The sequence below is a fragment of the Euwallacea similis genome, chromosome 29, assembly GCF_039881205.1.
Source record: "Euwallacea similis isolate ESF13 chromosome 29, ESF131.1, whole genome shotgun sequence".
NCBI lineage: Eukaryota > Metazoa > Arthropoda > Insecta > Coleoptera > Curculionidae > Euwallacea > Euwallacea similis.
In genome coordinates, this window is record NC_089637.1 from 1042138 (window position 1) to 1066719 (window position 24582).

Here is a 24582-nt window from a genome sequence, read left to right on the forward strand (position 1 = left end):
CTATTGTAGTTAGCTGTGTAAATTTGAATTGCTGGGATCAATTATTCTTCTATTCACTACTGAATTACTCATCAGCATTAACGGATTGCTCACAACAGTTATTACGTTTGTGAAATGTGAACAAATGTGAAAACTCCTATCTCCTCCGCCACTGATAACCAAACAGCCGTCGATAGCCAAATAATGATGGGTGACCATGTGTCTGATGGGCTACGTCGAGGTACCAGGGACTGAAAATCTGTATTGAATGGAAAAGAATGCCGACAGGGCCCTTTTTACATCCAAGTCATTGAAAAGCTCGGCAAGGTGAAAGGTTTCAAAGCAAAGCTCGTTTCAATGTCGGAAATTTTGACCACAACATAACTCATAAGCTCGCGGTGTATTAATCTGTGTTTCACGTGCTTTGTGTTTGTTTGGTTTTGCTTTGCTCTTGCGGATAGATCGCGAGTGGTTTCAGTTTCGTGTGTATGTACTTTTAATTATTACTGATTTGTTAGTGTTAAATAAAAACGAATTTATTTTGGTGACGATTTATTGAGGTAACATACTGCACTTGGCACTTGGATTTAATTAGCAGTAAGCTGAAAGACTAGAGGTACCACCGGTGAGGATAATTTGCGGATGTTTTGCCGGTATTTAACTGATTTTTAAATATCACCGTTTAGTCAGTTTAAAATTTAATCCATTTAGTGTTAATTGCTTTCGCGAATTGGGAAAGAGCACTTCCAGAAATTGCCCAGGCATGGGAAAAGATTAAAAGGGCAAGTTATAACGTTTTTACGTTGGTTTTTACTGAATACTTCTTGAATAACATTACAACTTTGATCCATTTACATCAATTACACGACAGCGAAAATAATTATTTCTCGCTCAGTTAGCTGTATCGGAACTGCTCTAACCTTTTTTGAAAGGGCACCGAAAGATCCCTACACCTTTCCTGTAAGTAACTTAATTCCAGGTATTATTCATCGCTTCCAGAGTCTAATAATGAAAAATATTATTCAGTACACGCTCGAAACGCATTTTTCCGTTCTCACAGGACATTTCGCCTATTTATCCCTGCGCCCGGGAAAAATGCTATTTTCCGGACGGAGAATGAAATGTACCAGTGAAGCAAGTTTGTAATGTTCACACTACTATTTAAATACAGCATACCCATATGAAAAAGCATACCTAGGTATGCCTACTATCTTTAAAAATCTTTAATAAAAATATGCTAGAATCTATTGAATACAATGACGTTTTAAGATTTCCATATTTGTATTGATATTAGCTTTAATAATTAAATTTTCCGACTGCTAGGATGAGGTTATTATTTATTATCACCAATTTATAATATACGTAGGTCCTTGCAAAAGATATGTATATTAAGCATATTGTCAGTTCTCAGACGAAAACAGAAATTTAACATCCAATTAAGTAGTCTTAATCCAAACAAATTTTGTCCTCATTTACGCATGTAATCCAGTATTAGGAAGTTTATATTACGGCTAAATGGCTCATTAAACTCATAATAAAGTTTAGCAAAAACTTGTAATAAAACGCACCTTAGTGCAGCGAACTTGCATTTTCAATTTTGGAATAACGTCATCACAACATTTCTGGTAAAAATTTGGTAATTTCTTAAAGGAGACTTAGAAGATTGTACTAAATAGCTTTATATAGGGTGACCCAAATACCATGTGGTTTGAAACGATAACATAAGTGGTTGATAAAAGTATTTTCGTTTTTGAGATATTAAAGAGAATTTCTATAAGAGGAACGTGAACAAGTTTTCATGATAATCTTTAACATCTGAGATATCTACATCAACTCACTTTTTTTTAAATACGAACCTGCATTCGACTGCACTTAGTTTGAGGCCACTTTTATAACTACCAGTAAAACTTTAGTTTAAACTTATCTTCAACGTTGACATTGAGTTTAAACCAAAGATATTGAGCAAACATTTCTAATTTAATAATATTCATCGAAATTACATCATAGGCGATGGCAATATGCATGCGATGAGTGTGCATGCAATGCGTTTGATACCCAAATTGGTACATTTAATCTCAGTCAGGTTAAAACTTCCGATTAAGGTTTTTCAAATTGAGATAAACCTCAATTTCAAAGGTTAAGCCTCAAATTGAAGTATAAACTAAGGTTCTTAAAGTGGACCGTAAACAGAGACAAATCCAGGTTCGTATTAAAAAAAATTTAATTTTATCAATCTAAGCTTATTTAAATAATTTAACCATATATCACGAAAAGTGTAGGTACATTTTACGGCTTTCCGTTACTGTTAATTCCATCATCAGAATTTTTTGAAAATTTTTAAACGAACATTTTAAGTAATTAAAGAATGTGAGTTGGAGCTATTCATTTAACTAATCTGTGTGCTGCTCAAAAACGCTCTTTTTAATCCATGGCAAAATGACCGGAACCTTTAGGTCTTTCCTATATATGAGCATGTACTTCGCACTCACACATTCATATCTCATAAATCATGACTGTAGAAGGGGTACAAAATTTACATACAAAATCATGATAATGGAATTTTCAGTCATAAAACGTCAGAAAATCGCATGTTATTTACCTAGTTGGGTTGCAAATTAGATGCTTTCCTGTATAAGAAACTAACTTAAGAAAAATCTGGTATAAAGAAAAGATAGACATCAGTCTAGACGTAAAACCATTGTGCAATATATTGAGAGACATCGAATGGAAATTTATGAAATCGTCATGGAAATCCAGGAAGTTATCGGAGTTCGGAAAAAAATGTATGAATGTTTCACAAAGCTATATTAAAGTCTGAGCAAATACGAGGCAAAATACTTGTATAAAGGACAAAAAATCCCACTCAAATTGTTCTTCGTTCATTGGCTAGATTAATGAAATTCACAATTCACTACAAGATCTCTGAACTAAAAATAAAGGATGAAAAATCAAATAGGTAATAACTAACTATTAGATAGCGATCAATAAATAATAAATTAATAAAGAACATTGAGTAATTATACGATAAAACAATGAAAAGATTAGTTTTAAACGTTTCGCATTGAAATATGTACATATTAAATTGTGATGGAGGTATTCCCTGACTATGGTTCGATTCGAAATAAAAATCAGGATCGTAATTGAAAAAATGAAACTGATGATGGACGTTCAAACAAGTCAACAAAACGTTCGAATTAATTTTTAACAAATGTAGAAATAAAATAATAAAATAAATAAATAATTAATTTTTGAGACAGTGTATGCCTTAATAATCTTAACAGAATGTAAAACTAGAAGTTATCTCATCAAAACTTGAGGAAATTATAACATCAAGTTTGGAACATAATTTATACTCTTTTATTATCGTGTCATTTCTTATTTTGCTTTTTGTGACTGTCTCGTGGCTAGATATGACCGAAATGTAATAATTATTATGGGTAATGTTATTATCTGGAATTATTGTTATAATTATTATTTAATTATTATTGTTTGAAATAGCAAAAAAATAGTCTTAAAAAATTCTTAGCCGACTATAAATTACTATTTATTCGTGCTCATAGATACTTCATACCCCCTCTGTATACTGGCAAATTAATTTACAACAACTAATTACCCACTTACTTATCGCTGGCGTGTGTTTTACTTGTTTGCAGTATATTGCTGGAAAATTTAGACAAAACAGTCCTTTAATTTTTAATTCAAGTGAACATTTATTAGGAAAGGCGCAGTGTCCTTCGGAATTTGAAGAATAAAACTCGAGTGAAACTTGCAGAAATTGGGAAAGAAATTCGTACTTAATGTTGCTTGCCAAAGTGCAAGAACAACACTGTGAATAACTCCTAGAACGTCCATTTTTATAGAATATGTAGATTAGTAATTTTCTCTGTTACTCTAGGAAATAAAAATCTTCAATTTGATATCACACAGCGGTCTTCTGGTAGCACCCAGTCCTCTGGGTGCCCTGATTTACTCCTACGAGGATCCTCCGCTGTGTCTCTGCTTCGACTTGGCAAAAACTTTTTAAACTGACCTTGATCTTGACGAAAAAAACCGCATTATTTGTATCATTGTTTTGAAGGCTATTGGGCTTAACTGGTTCTTTAAAGGCCATTCATCGACTTAACCATTTGCGGAAGTGGAGTTAGTGGTCAAGTCAAAAGAATATCCAAGGCAGACTCGTAGGTAATTTTTGTGAATATTCAATCTATATGGATTTATAATATCTTTATGTGCTAATGGCACCTCCTTCACATATTCACCTTAAAAATGTTTCATTTAATAATCGCGTGACTAAAATGATTTCGTCTTAAAAATAGAATTTGCTTTATAAGCCTATTATTCATGAAAAATTCGAATCACGTTATTTATTCACAATTACAGCTTTTTACAGTATAAGTCTGTGCCTAATGATTGAGTAACCTATTTCCTGCAATTTCGCGGATGATTATTGTTTATACAGCTCATATCTAATAACATGTGGTTCTTACCCACCACAAGAGTGGAAGGTCGCTGAAAGAAGTCAAGTACGAAAAAGGTCTTTTGATTGACGCGAACATGGTATTCTGAATACCTCTTGTGGGAATAACTCAATTTAAACACTCACATTACTAGGAATAATCAACGGCAGCATTGAAATCTTTTAAAATGTAAAAATAAGACTTATGCACCAAGGATTTCTTAAAAATCATCACTCGTACTTGTCAATTAGCATAAACTTTTCATGTGCTATAAATACGAGCCAAATTCTCTTAGTATTAAAAGATATACGGCAATGATATATCTGCAAACATTGTAATGTTATGATTTATCCCATTCGCCCCTCGTTGAGTCTACTTAATCAGATTCAACCTTAAGCTTGAAAATAACCACTCGTAATCTATTTTCTTGGGAATTTCCGAGGGGACTTCACGGTGATAATTTTATCTGCCGGTGCAAACAACGACCTTATTCTTGAAGGAAAATGCACCCGAGTGCAGAATGGAATAAAAAATTTGCAAGGTTGACCTAGTTAATGTATCAGCAATTGCAAATAATTCTCAAGAGAGTCATGGCCTCTCGATATCTTATAACATGATTATTCTAGTTATTAAGATAAAATCGTTGTACATATGTATACCGTGTATTGATCTATTAGCGGTAAAATGAAACTTAAAATCGGAATATTACAGCTACGGCCTTTTTATTTGGAAATAAATTTTCCATATACCTATATGAGATATAAAGTTTTTCGGATATGCCTTATACCGGGTGTTTGACTTCTTGTAATTTTATTTTTAAAAGGTGATTAACCTCCCAAAAAGACACCCATAGCCAAAAAACATAATAAAAGTCACACAATAATGGAGGTATGGTTTTTAAATAATTTATCAACTAGCAACTTTCAATAATCTATTTTTAAGCAAATGATAATTATCTAATTTAATTAGTAGTTGCCGGAAGTTGTCACTCTGTCTCTGAGCACAGTCTCGACAGAGTTAGAAAAGCCTCCGACATCAAGTATTCCGTTGGTATATACAATGTTTTTCATAACCTCTCTAAATAAAAATCGAGAGATGTCGGATCCGATGCCCGGGGAGGCCATAAAATACGACCACCAAACGTATGGAATAATCTTCAGATTGTAACTTCTCGTAGAGTGTTTTACAGACACTCTGAATCGAGACATTTATTTGGCGACATATTTCTTAAGTACTGGTAAAAAGATCCTCCTCAACAAAGTTTAGCACTCCTTCCGCATCCAAAACGCGTTGTTGTTCGCCCAATTCATCACCAGATTTTAGTGTATTAACAATACTAGGACGGTAAATTATTGTAAAATAGGTGTGCTTTCCCATAAATTAACATGCCAACGTGCATTGAATTAGTACGATGAACCATTAGTTTATACTTTCGTTAATAATGTTAATAAAATTAAATTACAAAATCTAAGCAATGTAGAGACTAACAACACATGACATAGCATGATAAATATGAAAAACTACTGGCAGTAACCATGAATCTAATGAATAATTCGTGAATACCTGAAGATGAAAAATGAACGAAAGAAATTAATTGATAAATTATTATTATACCTCTTTTCCTAAACAAGTTTTATTGTGGTGTTTTGGGTTTAGTAGACTTCTTTTAAAATAGTTAATCACCCCTTAAAAGTAAAACCACAAGACGTCAAACACCCTGTACATTTGTACCTAGTTTCAGGCAGAAATTTTAAGCAGAACTTCGCAAGAATTCAGAAAAAATAATACCTATTAATAACAATTGAAAGAATTAATCTGCAATTATTATATCAGGATTCTCATGTATTAATGATTTAAAACTTTCTATATTCAAAATGTCCACCGTATGTACCACAGATGATTTGAAACGATGCAGAATAGAGAAATTATACATTACAGTTGATTACTACCTTAATTGCCAACTTTTTGTTCTCCTTTAAATATCTAAATCTTATGTCTTTCCTCTCTTAATGAATCAAGTTTTTCTAATTAAAAATGTCCTTATGTGCATGTTCGTGAAAACCGGACGACATTCCGAAGGAAAAACCCACTTAATCCATATCAAGAAGGAAATTTACTTTGCTTGGATTTTACAATACTTCAAGGAATAAATGTGTTCCATTATATGTATAATTACTTAACAGTTAATATGTGTTATGTAATAAGTACTTCTATACATTCGTTTTTTTTAGTTGAATGCATAATCAGTTAAATTTAGCCTAAGTCAAATTATGACCATATTATAGAGCACGTTCAGCAACTCATAAAGATCGTACTTTAGATGTTATAAAATAAACTGGACGTTTTGAAAATTTGGACCCGTCAATCTAAATTATTTTCATTATTGGTACGTTTGTTGCTTATATAAAAAAGAAGCTATAAATTTGTTATTTCAAATTCACACCCTGCATTTTTTAAATCTCATATCAATAAGACGGTTCCTATATAGCAATTTTGACTCTTACAAATATAAAATTTTGGATGCAGTTTAATAACAAAGATCAGTAATTTACTTCGTCAACGACAAATTCTACATTATACAGTGTTTTTGAAGCTAATGATTTTGTTGCTAGATGCAAAAATCTGAAAAATTATTTTTTTCAAATGGAACACCCTACCCTATACAAGATGCGTTTTTTTCGATGATTAGTAAAGGGATCTCGGAAACCAGCGGAATTACTAAATCTGTTAAATAGGGAAAAAAATTGCAGTTTTGTGGGACCAATTTAAAACCACTTTTAGTTTTTTTAAAAGTCCATAACTTGCTAGATATTTAGCAAAAATCAAATTTTGTCGATTTCTTTTAATCGATCTTGCCGTCTAATTATTGATTCTAGAGAAATTATATAAATACGAATATTGTAGAACATTTTTCCCGGAAAAAATACACTAATCAGATTTTTTCTGACAGCTGTCATTTTTGAAATATGGCATATACTTACTTTTTTTAATGGACAACATAGTAAGTTATAAGTTATATAAAGAGGTATTTTTTCATATATTAAAATGATACCAATAAGTAGACAGTCATTTCTCAAAATGGCGGACTTACAACCTTTTTTTAATACAATATTGCATTTTTAAAATAGCCATGAAATATTTCACATTGATTTATTATTTGCTTGACAGTGACAGTTCACATCATTTAAGTCAGATATAAATTTAAGTTTTTAAATTGCTTTGATAAGAATTTTCCAAAACGAGGAATTATCAAATGTGCATAAGTTTTAATGAATTTTTCAAAATTATAATGAAAAAACATTTAAACATGAAAAAGTCTTTGCTTCCAAGCATGCTGTAAAGTGGCTTTACCACACTAAATTGCTGATTCGATTTCAAAATCTCTAGATTTTAGGTATTCGAATGTGATGCACCATTTGACAGCAATTCTAATGGCCTGATACTTTTTATAATAATATACCAGTTCAGAAGCAGACAAACAGAAGCAACTATTCCAAGGGCTAATTTTGTATCAGCATTAATTTATCCCCAACCACTTATTGAAAAAATACTTGAAAAAATGCTTTTATTTTATTAGGTGTATAAATTAATTCTCGGCCCTTAGATAAAATTGGTTAAAACACCTATCTGAATTTACAAATTTTTCTAATTATATAGTCAGTTTTGAAGTGCCATATGTGAGCTATCAAATCACTTAATTTGATTAATCTAACCGCGAAGAACATTACAAAATAAAATGTCGTCTGACAAGCAGCACTTGAGGCACTGTCTTCTTTTCACTTTTCAACTTGCTGCAAAAATACCGCAGAAGCGCAAGACATGATTTGTTTAGCCTTGGGAGAGAATGCTGTATCTTATAGTACGTGTAAAAAATGGTTTCGAAAGTTTCGAAATGGAAATTTTGATCTCGAAGATGAAATACGCCCCGGTCAACCAAAAAAGGATAACGATGAAGAGTTGGAGAACTTACTCAATGAAAATTCCTGCAAAACACAAAAAGAGCTTGCTGATGCACTCGGACTGACTAAACCAGCTGTTTCGATACGTTTGAAAAAATTAGGAAGGATACAAAAGGAAAGTCGCTGGATACCCCATAATCTTAGCCCAGAAAACAAAAATCGGCGCTGCGAAATTGCAATGTATCTACTGACGCGATTCAGAAAAAGACTTTTTAAGTAAAATTGTTACTGGAGATGAAAGATGGATATTGTATGACAATCCTAAGAGAAAAAAATCGTGGGTTTATCCGGGAGAACCATCAGCAAGTACTGCAAATCCAAACATCCACGGAAAAAAATTGTTATTGAGTATTTGGTGAGATTCCAAAGGTGTAATTTATTATGAGACACTTAAACTAAGAGAAACTGTTACTGCTAACCGTTATCAAGACCAATTAATAAAATTGAGGGATGCTATTGAGGGAAAAAATACCTTTTAATGGTAGTGGAACAAGGCAAGTCATTTTGTTGTATGACAACGCGCGACCGCATAGGGCAAAAGACACCATTGACATTATCTCCGCGTTGAGCTAGGAAGTTGTCCCTCATGCGGCATATTCACCAGACCTTGCACCTTCTGATTATTACCTTTTTCGAGCATTACAACATCACCTGGCCGATATACACTTTCAATCTCTCGAAGAAGTCCATCAAACAATGGAAGATTTTATCCAATCAAAATCACCATCTTTCTTCCGAGATGGGATTCGAAAATTACCTGATAAATGGCAGAAATGCATCGAAAGTAAGGGCAATTACTTTGATGATTAAATTGTTATTCTTTTTTTTATAAATAAAAGTCTAAAGTGTTAAAAAAGGGCCGTGAATTAATTTATACACCTGATAAAAAATGTTCCACACATTAGACACAAAATTCCAGGGCAAACCATTATGGGTCTCGTGCTATATGGCACGAAACCGGTAACAATAGTAAATCATCCACCAACCAAAACGAATGTATGTTCGGTGTTAATGTTTTATTAAAGAACATTTAGCTACTTATTGAGGCTATGAGAACGGTTGTTATTTTTGGCACACAATTTTTGGAAATTAATATAGTAAATTCAAAGGTTATTTTCCTTTCAGATTGAAGTAAGAAGATAAAGTATTCTTACGGACTCTTAGGCCTAGTTCTACTCAAAAGGGATTATAAATAGATCAGAGTGTATCCTGAACTAACTTAAGCAGAAGCATCAATTAAACTGAGCTATACAGTGTTGTGGTTTATTATGGAATACGTAAAAATCTTCCAAATAAAGCGATTGCAGTGAAGTGGCGTGGACACATCGATAGGTTTTCATTTTCTGTATATTTAAAAACAATTTCAAATTATGCAAGGCGCGTCAAAAACTTATTTAACTGTCATTTTTTCTTTCTAATTGAATACTTCGATCAATTCTATAAATATTTTATATAGCACTCCCTATAAGTAAATTTGATTTTTTTTTAAATATTCAAGTACAAAATTACTTATTTAGATAAAACTATTTCATCATCTGTAAGCAAATTAGCAATTTCTTTTGTGTTGTAATTACTTTTGTACTGTATTTAGTTTTGATTACGGAAGACGTGGTACCACAGAGTGTCCAGCGGTGTCGCCAGACTTGAACCCCTTTGGTTTTTTCTGGATATTCTATTTAAAAAATCACAACTGACAGTTGCATAATGTTTAATTCACGCTGCAGAATTGGACTTAGTTTTAAAATGTAGAAGAAACAAAAACTAAATCCGCTAGTTCGAGTGGTTATACTAAAGTCACTTCTGTTCGAACATTTTTGATACACAGGGTATCTTTAGCCGAGTGCCCATTAGAAGTATTTAGAGAACCGCGAAAGCTAGAAAATCACAACTTAGTATACAGTCATTTGAGACCAAAATCTGTTGATTGAAGATATTTCCAAAAACACCACCATTTTAAAAATATTTTCAATCAATAAATCTGGGGCTCAAATCGCTGCATACCAAGATGTGTTTGTCTACCTTTCGCGGACCTCTAAATACTTCTATTCCATGGATCTACATATGTGTTTAAATTTGGCTATCTTTTCATTGAAAATAGCCTTGACCAAGACTAAAATACTCATACGGGTATAAGTATGGTGTATATTTATTGAACGGCTATATGGACAACAATGTTTTTACACACAGACTTGACGTTCTTATTTATAAATAATAATTATTTATAAACAGGCCCATCAAGTCCTTCCGCATGCGACTGAGGCCGAACATGTGTATGTGTATTGTCAGGGGCGACAGTAAGAGCAAGTGCAGATCACGACGATTTTTTGAAAGCTTTGCACGAGTGCAAATTAAATTTAAAAAAATTAAGAGTACAATTTAAGATGAATAAGTGCAATGTTGTCAAAAACTAAATATTAATATAATGCATTTTCAGTAGACAAATTATATTTAACTAGCCCATTTCATGAATCAAATACATCATGTGCATTTGCAAGATTTCAGTTTTGTTCTAAGTTGCTGGGTGAGTAATAATCCAAGCTGCCCCATTTCCAATTGTAACTCAAAAAGAGCCAAAAATGGTAATTTGGAATAGTCAATTGTAGTTTAAAAAGTATTAATTGTAATTAAGAATAGTCAGCTGTAATTCAGAAAGCATCAATGGTAATTCAAATCAGGCCGCTGTAATGCAGAAGACTTTATTCAGAAATTTGTTATAAATATTGTTTATGTTATACTATTCAGAAATCAACACTAATTCAGATTAAGAACTTAAATTAATTTTCCCTTTTCACCACTTTCCGTGAAGGTATTTTTTAAATCTGGCTAATTGACGATAAAATTGACGATAAAAATGAAAATGATGAAAAAGTTTCCATGTATGAAGTCTTGTTCAACAAAGAAATGTAGATATATTTCCATAAATAATTAAAAACTTCACATATGGAAACTCAAACTTTAATTTTCATCATCAGCATCGACCAGGTTTCAATGAGCTTCATGGAACTGGCGATAGAAAGAGAAAATTCATTTAAGTATTTAATTCGAATATATGATGTTTTATGAATTGAAACTCACATCTTCTAAATTACGGTGGACTATCCTGAGTTATCCTTGACGTTTTTCAAATTGCACTTGACAATTCCGAAACTATTAAATAAAAGCTGTAAAAAATAATTGTTTCTGACAACGTTCAGGCCTGTTCACGTTTCCTTATACAGGATGTTCGAAAATAACGTTGAAATATTTTGAGAAGTGATTCTAGAGATTAAAATAATAAAAAAAGTTCTTATAAATATACCCCAAAAATTGCTTCTTTAAAGAAGCTATAACCCCTTAAAGGAGAAACTCTGAAGATGGTTTTTCGGAATATTTTCTAAACGGTTTGCGCTAAAATTATCAAATTTGGCTTACTTTAATACGTTGGAATGGAAAAACTGTTTTTGTGTTAATAATTGCAGATTTTAGTCAGGGGCGTCTCCTACGTAAATGTTGCCTTAATATTTTTGTTTATAATATTTCCTAATTTTTTAAATCAAATGACTGAATCGCAAATATTTTTAAGTAAAAGAGGTCCTGTTATTTCATTTCGCTAGGATAGATCGTTTTTAAGAAAAATGAGTTTCTATAAACTGATTCATGATTAAAAAGTTTCTAAAATTTCATTTTTGCTTTCAAAATTTTAAATGTCAACGAAGATAGTCTTAAAACAAGATGTGGTTTAAAATCATTTTGTACTTAAGCTATTCGAATTTTTTTTCAAGTTTTCGAGAATACTTAGCGCTGTAATCCACCACAAATGATTAAGTTTTTCATTCAATTTCAGGCGCCAAAAATTTCAAAAATTCGACATACAAATTTTTCCAAATACTTAATATTAAAATTTATGTTGTAGACGAAGCTATTGTGTTTTAATAAAACTTCGTTGTCAAAAAATGAAAGAAAACACAATAATGAAGTAAGTGCTTATAGAGAATTAAAAAAAAACTTGTATTTTAAGCAGATTTTGTGTTTATCCACTAATACGTTTCTAAAGAATTATGTATTATTTTTGATTATAAAGTACACGGTGTGCAGTATAAAGTAGCGAGGATACGGGCAAAAACCCCTCTAGGATATTCCAACGGTAAATCTATGCGGATGTTATTGGACTTGTATGTTTTACACCTCAAACTTAGCTAATCTGAGAAAAAACCAAAGAAATGTTTATACACTCGAAGGTTACAGTATTTTCTACAACAAAAGAAGTTAATATACGTGTAAGTTCTTAAATAAGACTTGAGGGTTAATGTCCTCATATCCGCATTTCAAATTCCTTTTCATACAGCTTATTTGTGGCTTTATAACCGTTCGTAACCGTAACACAGGCTCCTTTACTCGGTTTACACGGCCTGTATCCATTAAAGATTGTTAACGGCCGCCATACATTAAGGAGCATTTATCATGTTTATTTTGAGGAATGTTGAATGTAAATAACTAGGTCTTTATAGCTTTATTGGATATAGCAATATCAGCACACTCGGTTCTAAAATCGCGGATCTTTAACAGGTTATTTAAGTCCACACTTAAATCAAGAGCCATCAATCTGCCAATCTGTCCAGCCCAATACTTGAATTGCACAAAGACAATAAAAATAATTTCTTAAAATACCCTTAGTAAAAGTCTATGCTGACGCAATGGTGATATTTTTAAATCAAGACTGGATGTCCGCGAAATACGACACTCGGTACCAACAGTCTTATCGTGCAAAATCATAAATCAATCCTATTATTTCGAAAAAGTATTATTGTTTGAAAATTCGCGTGCCAGCAAGTACCATTATAAAATGATTAGGAGGTAGAGAAAATTTTAAACTTGTGTTTCCAGCAAATTAAAATTATATCTTATCTCAGATAATAGATTGTCGTCACATTTGAAAAAGTCAACCTGCGCAGGTGGATATGTGACAATCAAACTCAGACAAGTTTGTGGCAAAATGTGCAGATGTTGTCAAGAGTAAGTACCTTAGTTTATGGTTCTCGCACGCCTTAAGTACCTTCTTACTATTTCCAAAATCGATATAATTAAACAATATAGATCTTAACAACTATGATTACCAAAGATTCCCATCGTGGTACCCCGATCTACACAAATTATTTAAAAGACCCTTGTGACAGTAATTAAATTCTGAATATGACTGAATGAGTCTTGACTGGCCCAAATGTGAATGTACCATGTGGCTACTTATGGAATGTAGACCACTATAATTTAAATTAGTTGCAGTAATCCATAATAATTAATAACTAATACCGAACAGATATATCAAAACCTGAGAAAAATATGAGTATTGAATTGCGTTAAGGCTTGTGTGTACTGGTTGTTCTTTCAAAAGCTCTTTAATGGTTCATTTTAATTATCTCAACTCTTAATTTCCGCCTGAGTTAATAGCTAGATATAGTGTTTTGAATGTATACATTAAATACTGCTTTGGCTTAGTGTTAAAATCAGCCGAAAAGAAGTAGAGTGCAGGAATGCAAGAATTAAATATACATATATGTATGTACCCAAGGCTCTAAAGATCAATTTTATCGCTTGAGATTCATCCCACTCTAACAAGGAATGTTATAACTTGAAAGTTCAGCATTTATAGATATTTGTGTAATTCCATGTGATGATGGTTATGATGATAAACGTAACCAAATAAAGACACTGTAAATTTCAACATCAATCAATATGGTTTGTTCGAGGTTATTAACATTAAGAGATCAATAATGAGTAAATTATGTACGGGGTTGAAGTTTGTCAATTAAAGCGTAGCCGAGGTTTATAACAAGATGCGTAACAGTTTTGGAAGCCCAGGCGTAGTGCGGAGTTTATACGGCCTGCGTCCGTTAAGGTTAACGGCCGACGTGCGTTGAGAACCATTTATCATATCTACTTTGAAGTATGTTAAATGTAAACAACAATATTGCTTTTTGTAGGTGGTATTACTGTTGATTAATTTCGAAATATTCTCTCATTTTCGGTGGAGAGTAGCCAATTTATAAACAAATAGACCTCCCATGACAAATAAGAGCATTTCAAAGTAAAAGGGTAAAGATCTTGGTAAACCGCAGAAAGGGCAAACATTTTTTATTATTTAAATACCCTTAACTAACTTTATCTTTGATTAATTTAATTACAGAGTTGCTACAGAATTTCTCCCAAAGCTCTTTTCGCAGCCTTCCACTTTTGTGGTTTTAGAGGAAAGTACTTTTGTTACTTTTAGTAACTTCATTGTTCGAATATTCAGGGGTAAGAATTATCAATATAATTTCTGAATTTTGGCGTAGGAACTTTTTGACTGAGAAAGTTGTCATTAAACTTGAGAAAAAATATATTGTGGAAGCATTGCTAACTTGCTAGATATCTAATGTCTTGAAATTGAAGTTGTATTGCTTTTATTACTATATAAAATAGGTACATATTAACTTTTTCTTCAAATTTTGGTTAGATACTCACTCAGTCACACAACAGTTGTGCCCTCAGGATTTTCGGATTCCTGAATCTTATTTCTTATCTGGTAGAATAAACTAACGATTTCCTGCTATGTAAATACTCCTTTAAAAGATGCCTGCACCAAAAAACTTATAAAATGTGTTCGAAAAATAGAAAAATTATTTTCTTAGCGCATGTTTTATTGTCCTGAACAACGCACGCAAGTATATTTGTTAAATTATGCAAGAAAAGCTTGTGTTGTGTGTATTTTTATATTACAAAACGAAAGTTTAATCCAAGTGATGATTTATACACAGCTAATCACGCAACTCGTTTATTAAAAAAATTTTGACTTCCTACTATCGTAGCCCAATCAAATTTGATTACAGGCTAAAATCGACCATTTTGATCCAAGTAAATTATTTTCTAAATGGCGGCACATCCGGTTATACCGGAAGTAGCTACCAACTTTCTTATTTTATATAAAATTCTTGAATTTTTTCGTTATTTTCGGATTTCTCGTTTCATTTTTAATCCAGTTTAGGTAAAGTGTCTTATGTCTAAAATTTACCGTTTGTGAATTATATCGGAAAATTTCAAAATGTTCATAGCTGCATGGTCCCACGGAAATTGGTGTTGTGCGTGAACCGCTCAGAATTTTTGAATCGGTGTTCTGGGGCTTAAAGAGGACATAGTGTACCTTAAAGCATTTTCGAGTCTAGAATTTAATTCAGTATCAAATATTATTAAGAGAGAGCGTCCATTTCCGAAACCCAACTATAGAGATTTAGGTAACCATAAAAAATACTAAGTCGGATAAATTGGGATAATGCTGTTCAATTTAGAGTTCGAGTATATTTAGTTTCAAAATTTCGAAAATCCCAATGAATTTCAGAAGAATTCGGAAAAAACTGAAATTTCGGGAAATTGGTTATTTTCTTTAGCTTATTTGGCGAAGTGATTCAAAATTATTAATTTTTCAACACTGCAACTTCTTCTCTTATAAACGTGGCGATATCCTAATTCACATCCAACATTTCGATTTTTGAAAACCATCCTCAACTTTGTTTTAATTATGGGCGCCATCTTGGATTTTCAAATTTTCGAATTCAGTGTTTTTCTTATTACAGTTTAGTCAATATAAAAATATCACACATTAAGCTTCAGTCTTGCAGTTTGGTGAAAATATCAAAAATCCTGTTACTGCAAAGAGTGCCTCGAATATTTAGTTAATAATTTATTAAATCGTCCTTTTTCGTTGCACATCCCTGACATTTAAATGTTTAGTTTAAAATAATATGGGTGAGCAGCAAATTATTATTATGCTGATCTTAAACGCCACTTACGAGGTTAAATCACAATTTCCAACAAACCGTAAAGCTCGACCATTGCCCCAATAAATACGCAACACCACAGAATCAATAAATCAACTGAATCCACTTTCATCACTCTGAACGGATTTTTCAGATTATTGACCATTTTCTATCAAGAGCTAAATAAAATTCATTGTTTGCGTATACCATTTACAAGTGTTAGCGCAAAACTTCCGTCATAACTATAATCATTTCTCTCTGAGGATTCATCTCGCAGATGTCGTAAATTCAGTTTAACAGTTTCACCATATTCTTAAAGATTCGATTTATAGGCAGTTAATTTGTTTATGTGCTTAGAATAAATGTGATTTGTAATGTTTTTTCGGTAAAAAATGTATTTGTGCCATTGGTAAGATTATAATTTCTGGGACGGAAAAAAGCCTTGTGACCATGCTCCATAATTTCAGCATTATGCATTCATCCAGGAGTATACGTGATTTATTTTTATGTTTATTTGATGTTCTATTCTGTTTTTTTTATTCGCACAGAAGGATTTGTTGCAGCGGTGAAATTGCACACTATCCTCAGTTTTAACTCAGAATAGCGTGTAATTCTACCGCTGCAACAACCCCCACTGGTGTCTGAGTAGTAATTTCCAAAAAATAAAAGAAATAATGAAGTAACCTGAACTAACCTGAACAATCCACCTCAAACATATAGAACATATTTATGATAATTCTAGTTGCTCAATTACGTGTTTTCCTTCCAGTTGTTGGGAAACATGTTACTGGAACCTTATAGAAGAAAAATTCTGCTTCGACGAAAGCATTGCAATGTACGAAGAACCCGCAAAAAAATCAGGCGAAAAAAATAACAACATGTTCGATAACATGGCGTTTTATGATAGTGTAGCTGTGATAGGTAAAATCACCACAACTGAAATCCCTCGTAAATGATATAAACGCTGTAAATCGTCTGTTTCAGCTGGAAGATCAATTGTCACAATCGATCCTCTGGAACCTAAGAAACATAAAGAACAACAACAACAACCTGTGATGGAACAACCAAGAAAAAGACTGAAGTGGCCTGAGAAGAATTCAAAGGATCTCGAGACCAATTTTTTGACCAATATGCCTTTTATTAAGGAGGAAAGGGTGGCTGAAAAAGTGACCACCGATACTGACGGCACCGAAAGTGAGACTCAAGAAAATCTTATAAAGAAAAAAGTAAGTTTTTCTGATTAAAAGGTAAATTACCAAATTGGCAACGGTTTAAATTGCGAAATAAAAGAACTATTTTCGAGCAATTCATGCTAATAGATGAATTCGCGGCGCTATCAAAGTTCTCGTAACTTTAACAATGAGATAATTTCCACAGAAATGATGAAATTCAAGCAGAAAATTAGCCAATTTCTTCGTTTACATGATTACATAGGTTACATTCTTTTTGGTAAGTTACCAGGACTTTGGTATTTTAGACCTTAATAAACCTCGATCGATAAACACTATCTTTAGCGTCATTATTGGTGGTTTGGATCATGATGTGCTTTAAATGACCTGAATTTTGAAAAGTATTATTCTTCCAACAGTAATTATTACAATAATATGGTTGTTTATGTGTGATGTGTATGTTAAGTTAAACTAATAGAACAATCTTTAAAAAACTGATTGAACTATTATATATTCTTGTATACACCTTTGTTGTACTTTTATGTTATAACGACATATATAAATAATACATAGGATATAGTATATCAAATATATGAGAAGTTAATGGATAACTACAAATATCTAATTACTCGTAAATTTAATCTTCATTACTATCTATATTTTGTAACTATATTATTTAACCAATTTCCGAGAGCAATAAAGTTCTCCCATGAATAATTATTTGTTCTGGAAAAGCTTAGAATTAGACATTTCCTTTCAATACTGTGTAGTTTTCTATTTTACTCAAATACGAGCATCTATCTATAACAGATTCAGTAACATAATCAAGGGTTTAATTCATTTTTAGCCTAGGTGGTAGGGCCAACTTCATTATTCCTAACTAATTTTTAAAGCTATAAATAGCCACTCGAAACAGGTAGTTCTTACTTTGATGCTCGTATTTATTATTATTTTAGCTTTATACAACTTTATTTCTTTTTTTGGATACCTCTATTATGGAACTCATGCATACTATAAATAAGATTAGTAACATTCCTATGGTGAGTTATTTACCCAGAGTCGAATTAATAAGAGAACCTCTTGTTTTCCAAAATCCAAAATTATTTCAAGTATGAATTTTCATTCAAAATTATGTCAGAGTAGAAGAGTATTCCTATAAGGACAAGTTATTGCTAACCGATTAAGCTGAATTCCTCAATGGGTATTTGATAAGGTCTTAATTAAGTACCGTAAAAAAAAATGAAACACTTGGTGAAATTTTTTGAAAACTTTCCCCTCCCAGCATTTCTTTATATTCCTTTTTAGTTCTGGATAGCTCAGGTTGGGTCATTTTTAAATTGTACTATGTTTGGGGTTTGTTGAAAACTTGTCCTTAAAAGCTTTCATTTTCAAATTTACCGTCGTATAATCTGAGTGAAAATATAGGAGACTCCTACATTATATCCAAATAAGCAGGGTCAGCTCCTAAATCGAAGGGCTAGCAAAATAACACCTTGTATATTTTTTATTTTGTTAATTATTTTGAATTTAATTTTAATACTATAGTTAATATTGAGATTTTCTTAAATCAACCGAAAACTACTTAATCAAATGTAGCTTTGTAGGATATCATCAAAAAGCATTTTTGGAGAGCTTTAAAATAAGATATCACAAGTAGGAGCTTGCCATTTAATATTATTTAATTGGGGATGAGGGGATAATTGAGAACTGGTTGGTTAATACATCATTTTGGTCCCCCTACAATATTATATAAATTAATTCGAAGCATTTGTGATACTTTTTTTGTTTCCCAGGTATAGTCATTGTAAATTTTTAAATTGTCACCCTGTATATAAAATTCCTTCGCGAGCCTGCATTTAGTTCTTATTTAAAATAGTGAGTGCACAATTTAAATGTTCCTGCAAAGTATTTTTTTGTGTGTTCGTTATTAGGTAATGTACCTGGAGCCTATTGCTAAATTAATTTTGTATCTAGTTTTTCACACGACCCTTCCTAAAGCTTTACAGATCGTAACCCCCATCAAGCATAGCAATCCTCATCGATGCGCTACTGCTCAATATTGATTAATTGGATAACAATTTTTTCTTAAAACTAAATCAGAAAATCATTGAATTATTATTATCGAAATCAATTATGTAAATCCTGCAATAATTTTACAATATCCATCGAAGTTTATAATTACCTACTAGATAGGGGACATGCACAATTCAACAAAGATTTCGAAACTTTGCTAACTTTTTGCTAAGTCTGTTTTGAGCAAATAAAATAAATCACAAGTATTCCATTGATATTGGACAATTAATTAATAGAACTTAAAAATATATATGTACACATAACAAAAAAAGGCAAATCGCGATGGGTCAAATCCAATTATTTTTGAGGGAATAAAAGTAATATCAAACTGCAACATCTTTCATGTATCTATTTACACATATTCTCGTGCAATCATTAATATTAATAAAATGATAATCTCTTGTTGATTTCTGATTAAGTTTGTTAAGATACACATCACGCGAATCCAATTAGTGCATAGCCCATTTAAATGTGTAAACATGATTCTAAAGGTATAATGACCTACTCCGATGAGATGAAATCTAAAGCCTGATAAAAACACGTAAACCAGCTTGCATGTTACGAAAAACAAAGATAAAAATACACATACTATTATGACTTCTAATGTGCTCTAATAATGTGTCCAAGTTGTACAGATTAGGAAGATTAAGAAAAATTTATCGTCAATTTACTTTTCAACTGAAGCAGGCTCCGTTAACTTTTGCACGTAGGAATTCATTTTTTTTAATAAATAAACTTTTAGAAAAAACAAATATGTACGTGTAAAATTCCATGAGAGTATAGAATTTCACAATGGATATTCAATATTTGGTCTTTTGATTATTTAAAAACACTTTAGATGTTTCGTTGAATCTCAAATTATTTGTAAGTTTTATTCATTTCCTTATTTAACTTCTTCAAGATTAACAGGGTAACTAGTTCAGGCGAATAGTAGTTGAAAGGGGAATATTCGCAAATAGGTACGGAAAAAAATAAGTAAGGATTCTCCTTGCTTCGTCTTTAAAAAAATCGCAATTCTAAATATGAGTTTCTCTAATGTAAGCTAGAAACGTCATAAAAAAGAATTTCTATTTCAAAATTGACGAAAAAAATCACCTTACCGAAACTCCGGGTAAAAAACACACTGTTAAAAAAATCAGTAGAAACTGGGAAACGTTCATCACTTGCATACTGAAGATACCTGGGGTTGTCTTAGTGATGTGGTAATCACTATCCCGCAAGGGTAGGGTAGGGTAGTTCATACGAAATTTCTATCAAAATAAGTTTTCTGAAAAGGCGAATGAAATAATTAAAGAGCTCTTGAATTTGAATTCTGAAATTAATACTATGCAAGTGTTGGGAAGGTTTTGATGGCAATTTCGCTAAAAATCTTGAGAGATCAAATAAAAGTTAGATTGATCAGCTCGCAATCACTTCTTTTCTTCAATCATTTTCAGAAATCTTCATTTCCTGCAAATTTGAAACGTTGGTTATCTATTTGCTCAAATTCGAATGATTTGAACTTTTATTATATGCCACCGACCTTTCATTCCTTGAAATGTTCATCTCTTGTTCAATTTGTCATAACTCCCTTAGTTTTTAAAAGACATGGCTTTTTAATAGGATTTATTTCGGGATCCCCCTTGTACTTTTGTTATTTTCAAACCTATTAAAATAGATAGCTAAAAGCATATGGATAGCTTTTCGTGACGTAAAATCCAGTGGCGTCGTCCAATTTTGCCCAGTTTTGTCCCAGTCCTTGATTAAAAAAATTAAAAATAAAATTAAAAGAATAAATGAATAAATAAAAGTAACCAAAGACTGTTTGTGAGTACAAAATCGAAAACAAATTAAATTCTTATCAACGAACAAGTTTTTTCATTGTTTACCTACTATTTAACTGAGTTTATATTGCGTTTTTCACGAAGTTTATAGCTATTTTTCTCGAAAACTAAAACCATTAAATGTAATTTTGAAAAACCTTGAATTTGAGTTGTCACATAACCCCTTGAGCCATATAAAATTTTTAAGAGGGTTGTTGTGATGCGCATAAGGGTGAAGTTTGAGGGTTGAATTTTATAACAACATTCGTTCCCCTCAAAAACTGTTTTGGCGTATTTTAAGTATGTCCCGAAAAGTCCTTATTTTTCAAAATTAGAGGAGTCAAGTTTTCGTTGGATGATATACTTTTATCATTTTAGGCCCACAGTTCCATAGCGCCCTAGGACTTAAAATTTTTGTTTTGTTTTGTTACAATTGACCTTTACAAATGATCTACCTTTAAAATGAGATATTACTCGACACCCCTTTGCATTAAAAATTTTGGGGGTAACTATCACTCCTGTTCAGGGATTGAAGTTGAATGGCTGAAAATACAATAAAAAATTGTCCCCCTCGAGTCAAAAATCGACGGGTCCGAGCGTTTTTACACATTTTCATTTCAAATATTGAAAATCGAAGTACAAAGTTTTCTTTGGACCGCCCTGTATATGTGTACTATTATTGCATGAAAATATCCCTTAAGTGTAAGATAGACCACATCATTTTTTTTTTCCGATACAACCTGCTATTGATGAAATGAAATAATGATGAATGACTGAAAAACCTCAGAAATCGTTTGATTTCACCCTGAAGAACCCGGAACAAGAATTCGGGTTAAATTTGGAAATGGCATAAGATATAATTTTAGGTCCAAAATGTTTTATCTGGCAAAGTAATCATACCACATACAAGTTAAAAGTATTTCTTAATTATGCTTAAGCTCATAACAATACTATATTAGCATGTTTTAGCGCCAAACGAATCTTCCCCTAATCACCGTTGTAAAATTAAATGATTAAATATGCAGGTCTCTCACAATATGAAATCTTCAGATGCACTTACCTTCGAAAGAAAAGTCTTCGACTAAAATATGAGATGAACTCAAAATCTGTGAAAATCACTCAGGAAAACAGCAGTATTAACAACTTCTTATCATAAACATCTGAACTAAACCGCAGCATAGTGGTACTTGTAAAATCGTGAAGTTGATTAGATTAAATTCCTATTTTTACCTCTTAACAAACACATCTACAGAGCGGCTTTTGAAGTGACGTGATTGCACTTGGATTTGAAAAAATATAATTACCGGATGATGCAAATACATCGTATATTTTCCGCAATCCTATTTAAACGATTATTTAAACAAAGACATTAATTATGAGGCAAATAGTTTGCAATCATAATAAATGAACACCTAATCATCGTAAAGCAATTCTCGTGTTTCAGATCCCTCCTCGACTAAATGAAAAATTCCCCATTAAGAAGTCAGTGAGTTTCCACAACATTCCAGACAAAACATCCTCAAGTTCAGGAGATGAAAACGACTTCAAATCGAAGACTAGAAGTCTCGTTGTTCATGAAGAAGAGGAAGTCACTCTCAGAGGCAAATCATTAAGGGAAAGACGAATGTCCAAGAGTTTATCATTAAAAATTGGCGGTTAGCTGAATTGAATTTTTCAATATTTGTTTTACAACATTCCTCATTCTAGACTTTCCCAAAGAGCTTCCCATCATCAGGCAAAACTCAATGCCCAAATTCTATTTGGATACTCCGGATGAAAATCAAATGAAGGATTCTGCATTGGTGAAATCGTCAGTACTTACGCTTCAAAGTCCCATGCCCAGTGAATTTTCTTTCGATCTACAATCCGTAGTTCAGATAGAGAAGGAAAGGCAGACCTCGCAAGCAAAGAATCCTCCGGTGCCGATTCATAGAGAAACGTCCAAGTTGAATCTATTTAAGGATAAGATCTTGTTGAAGAAAAGCAAAAGTACTCTTAGCGCTAGTAGTTTGCCACATACTAATCATATGTAAGTGTTATTAATTGAAATTTATTATGTAGTTTAAGAATGATTGTAGCCATATACTTTGCCATAGTTTGTAGTTAGAGGTAGGTAATTCTTCTATGCGCTTTATTTTACTCTTGACCATCCCATAATAAGGGAATACTATGTAGTTTTGTCCTCACCCAATTTGGTCTGCAGTGAAATGTTATATTATTAAAATGTGTTTTAGCTCCATTTTTAGCTTGTAATGCTGAGTATTATTTAGGTTAAAACTATTACATGAATAAATAAATAAAATTTTTAAAATATTCTTGTCGTTGCCATTTGTAGATTTGTAAAAAAAATTAATTAATCCTTTATGTCTCTACCCATTTTCCAGCTATTTGCGAACATAGAAAGCAATGTGCAATTTTTTCAATGACCACTCTATTAATTCCCGAGATATTGGGTCAACTGTATATCTTTTGTTTTTTTAATTTTTGAAACTACTTAATGTTAAATTTTCTAAAATTGGTTATCTAAAGCAAATCCTTTCCAAGGCTCCCGAGCTTCAATTCAGATCTCCAGAATCCATGTAATATTCATATCAATCGGGTTAAGTCAAAAACAGTAAGGCGAAAACTTCAAAACATTTTTTAAATTTCCCAATGGAGATATCTTTCAACTTTTCCTCAATCTTCAAATTTTGAATCTTCATGTCTTCTACCTTTACAAAAAAAAATTAATTAATTTCTCATTAAAAAAAATAAAAATCGCACTTGGAAACCTATACCGGTTTTTTAATAGTCACAGGAAATTATTTTCTATATTGAAAACGGCTACTTGAGCTACAAAACACGAAGATGCCTTTTTTACTAAGAACTAATCGAATATTAAAAAAAATATTTGTATTAAAAAGATCAGTGGCGTACTATTTTTTCATTAAAACATCCCATTGAACAGCCGCACGGACACCACTGGCGTAGATGGAAACATTCTACCTACTCCAGAACATGCACATTTATTCCACCATAGCGTGTTCCTAACGTCATATCCATATTCCAAACCGTTTTTGAAATATTTAAAAAATATGAAAAAATAAATTAATTAAATACTTTGTATTTTAGAAATGAAACGATTTCGGATCTAACTTTATTGGATTTTAATATTTGATTTTATGAGTTCTTCATCCCCTGAAAGTTTTTCCATATATATTCACCGACACTCTACATATGAAAATTTAAGCCAACATGATCTTCGCAAGAAATGTTTAGGTTTCAACACGCAAAACAATAACGAGAATTTCAGCCCTTGCCTTAAGCATCTAAACACGCATATTGCGGCGAAAAAATCTTGGAAATTACCACTCGTACTGCTGCCTCTGTATTTAACG

At 32.0% G+C, this 24582-nt stretch overlaps 1 protein-coding gene across 7 annotated transcripts; it reads left to right on the top strand.

The window, feature by feature from the left end:
* The first annotated feature begins 175 nt into the window (after positions 1–175).
* On the top strand, positions 176–23413 carry LOC136417684 (uncharacterized). 7 transcript variants are annotated; one of them, XM_066403499.1, is made up of 6 exons: positions 178–604; positions 13285–13387; positions 16931–17082; positions 17146–17387; positions 22650–22860; positions 22913–23400. In XM_066403499.1, the coding sequence occupies exons 2-6, from the start codon at positions 13368–13370 to the stop codon at positions 23236–23238; spliced, it is 951 nt and encodes a 316-aa protein (XP_066259596.1). In that variant the 5' UTR covers positions 178–604; positions 13285–13367; the 3' UTR covers positions 23239–23400. The 7 variants fall into 7 exon arrangements, with proteins under 7 accessions (XP_066259600.1, XP_066259596.1, XP_066259601.1 ...); XM_066403500.1 differs by lacking the exon at positions 178–604 and adding an exon at positions 614–632; XM_066403498.1 differs by lacking the exon at positions 178–604 and adding an exon at positions 12657–13228.
* Positions 23414–24582: the final 1169 nt, after the last annotated feature.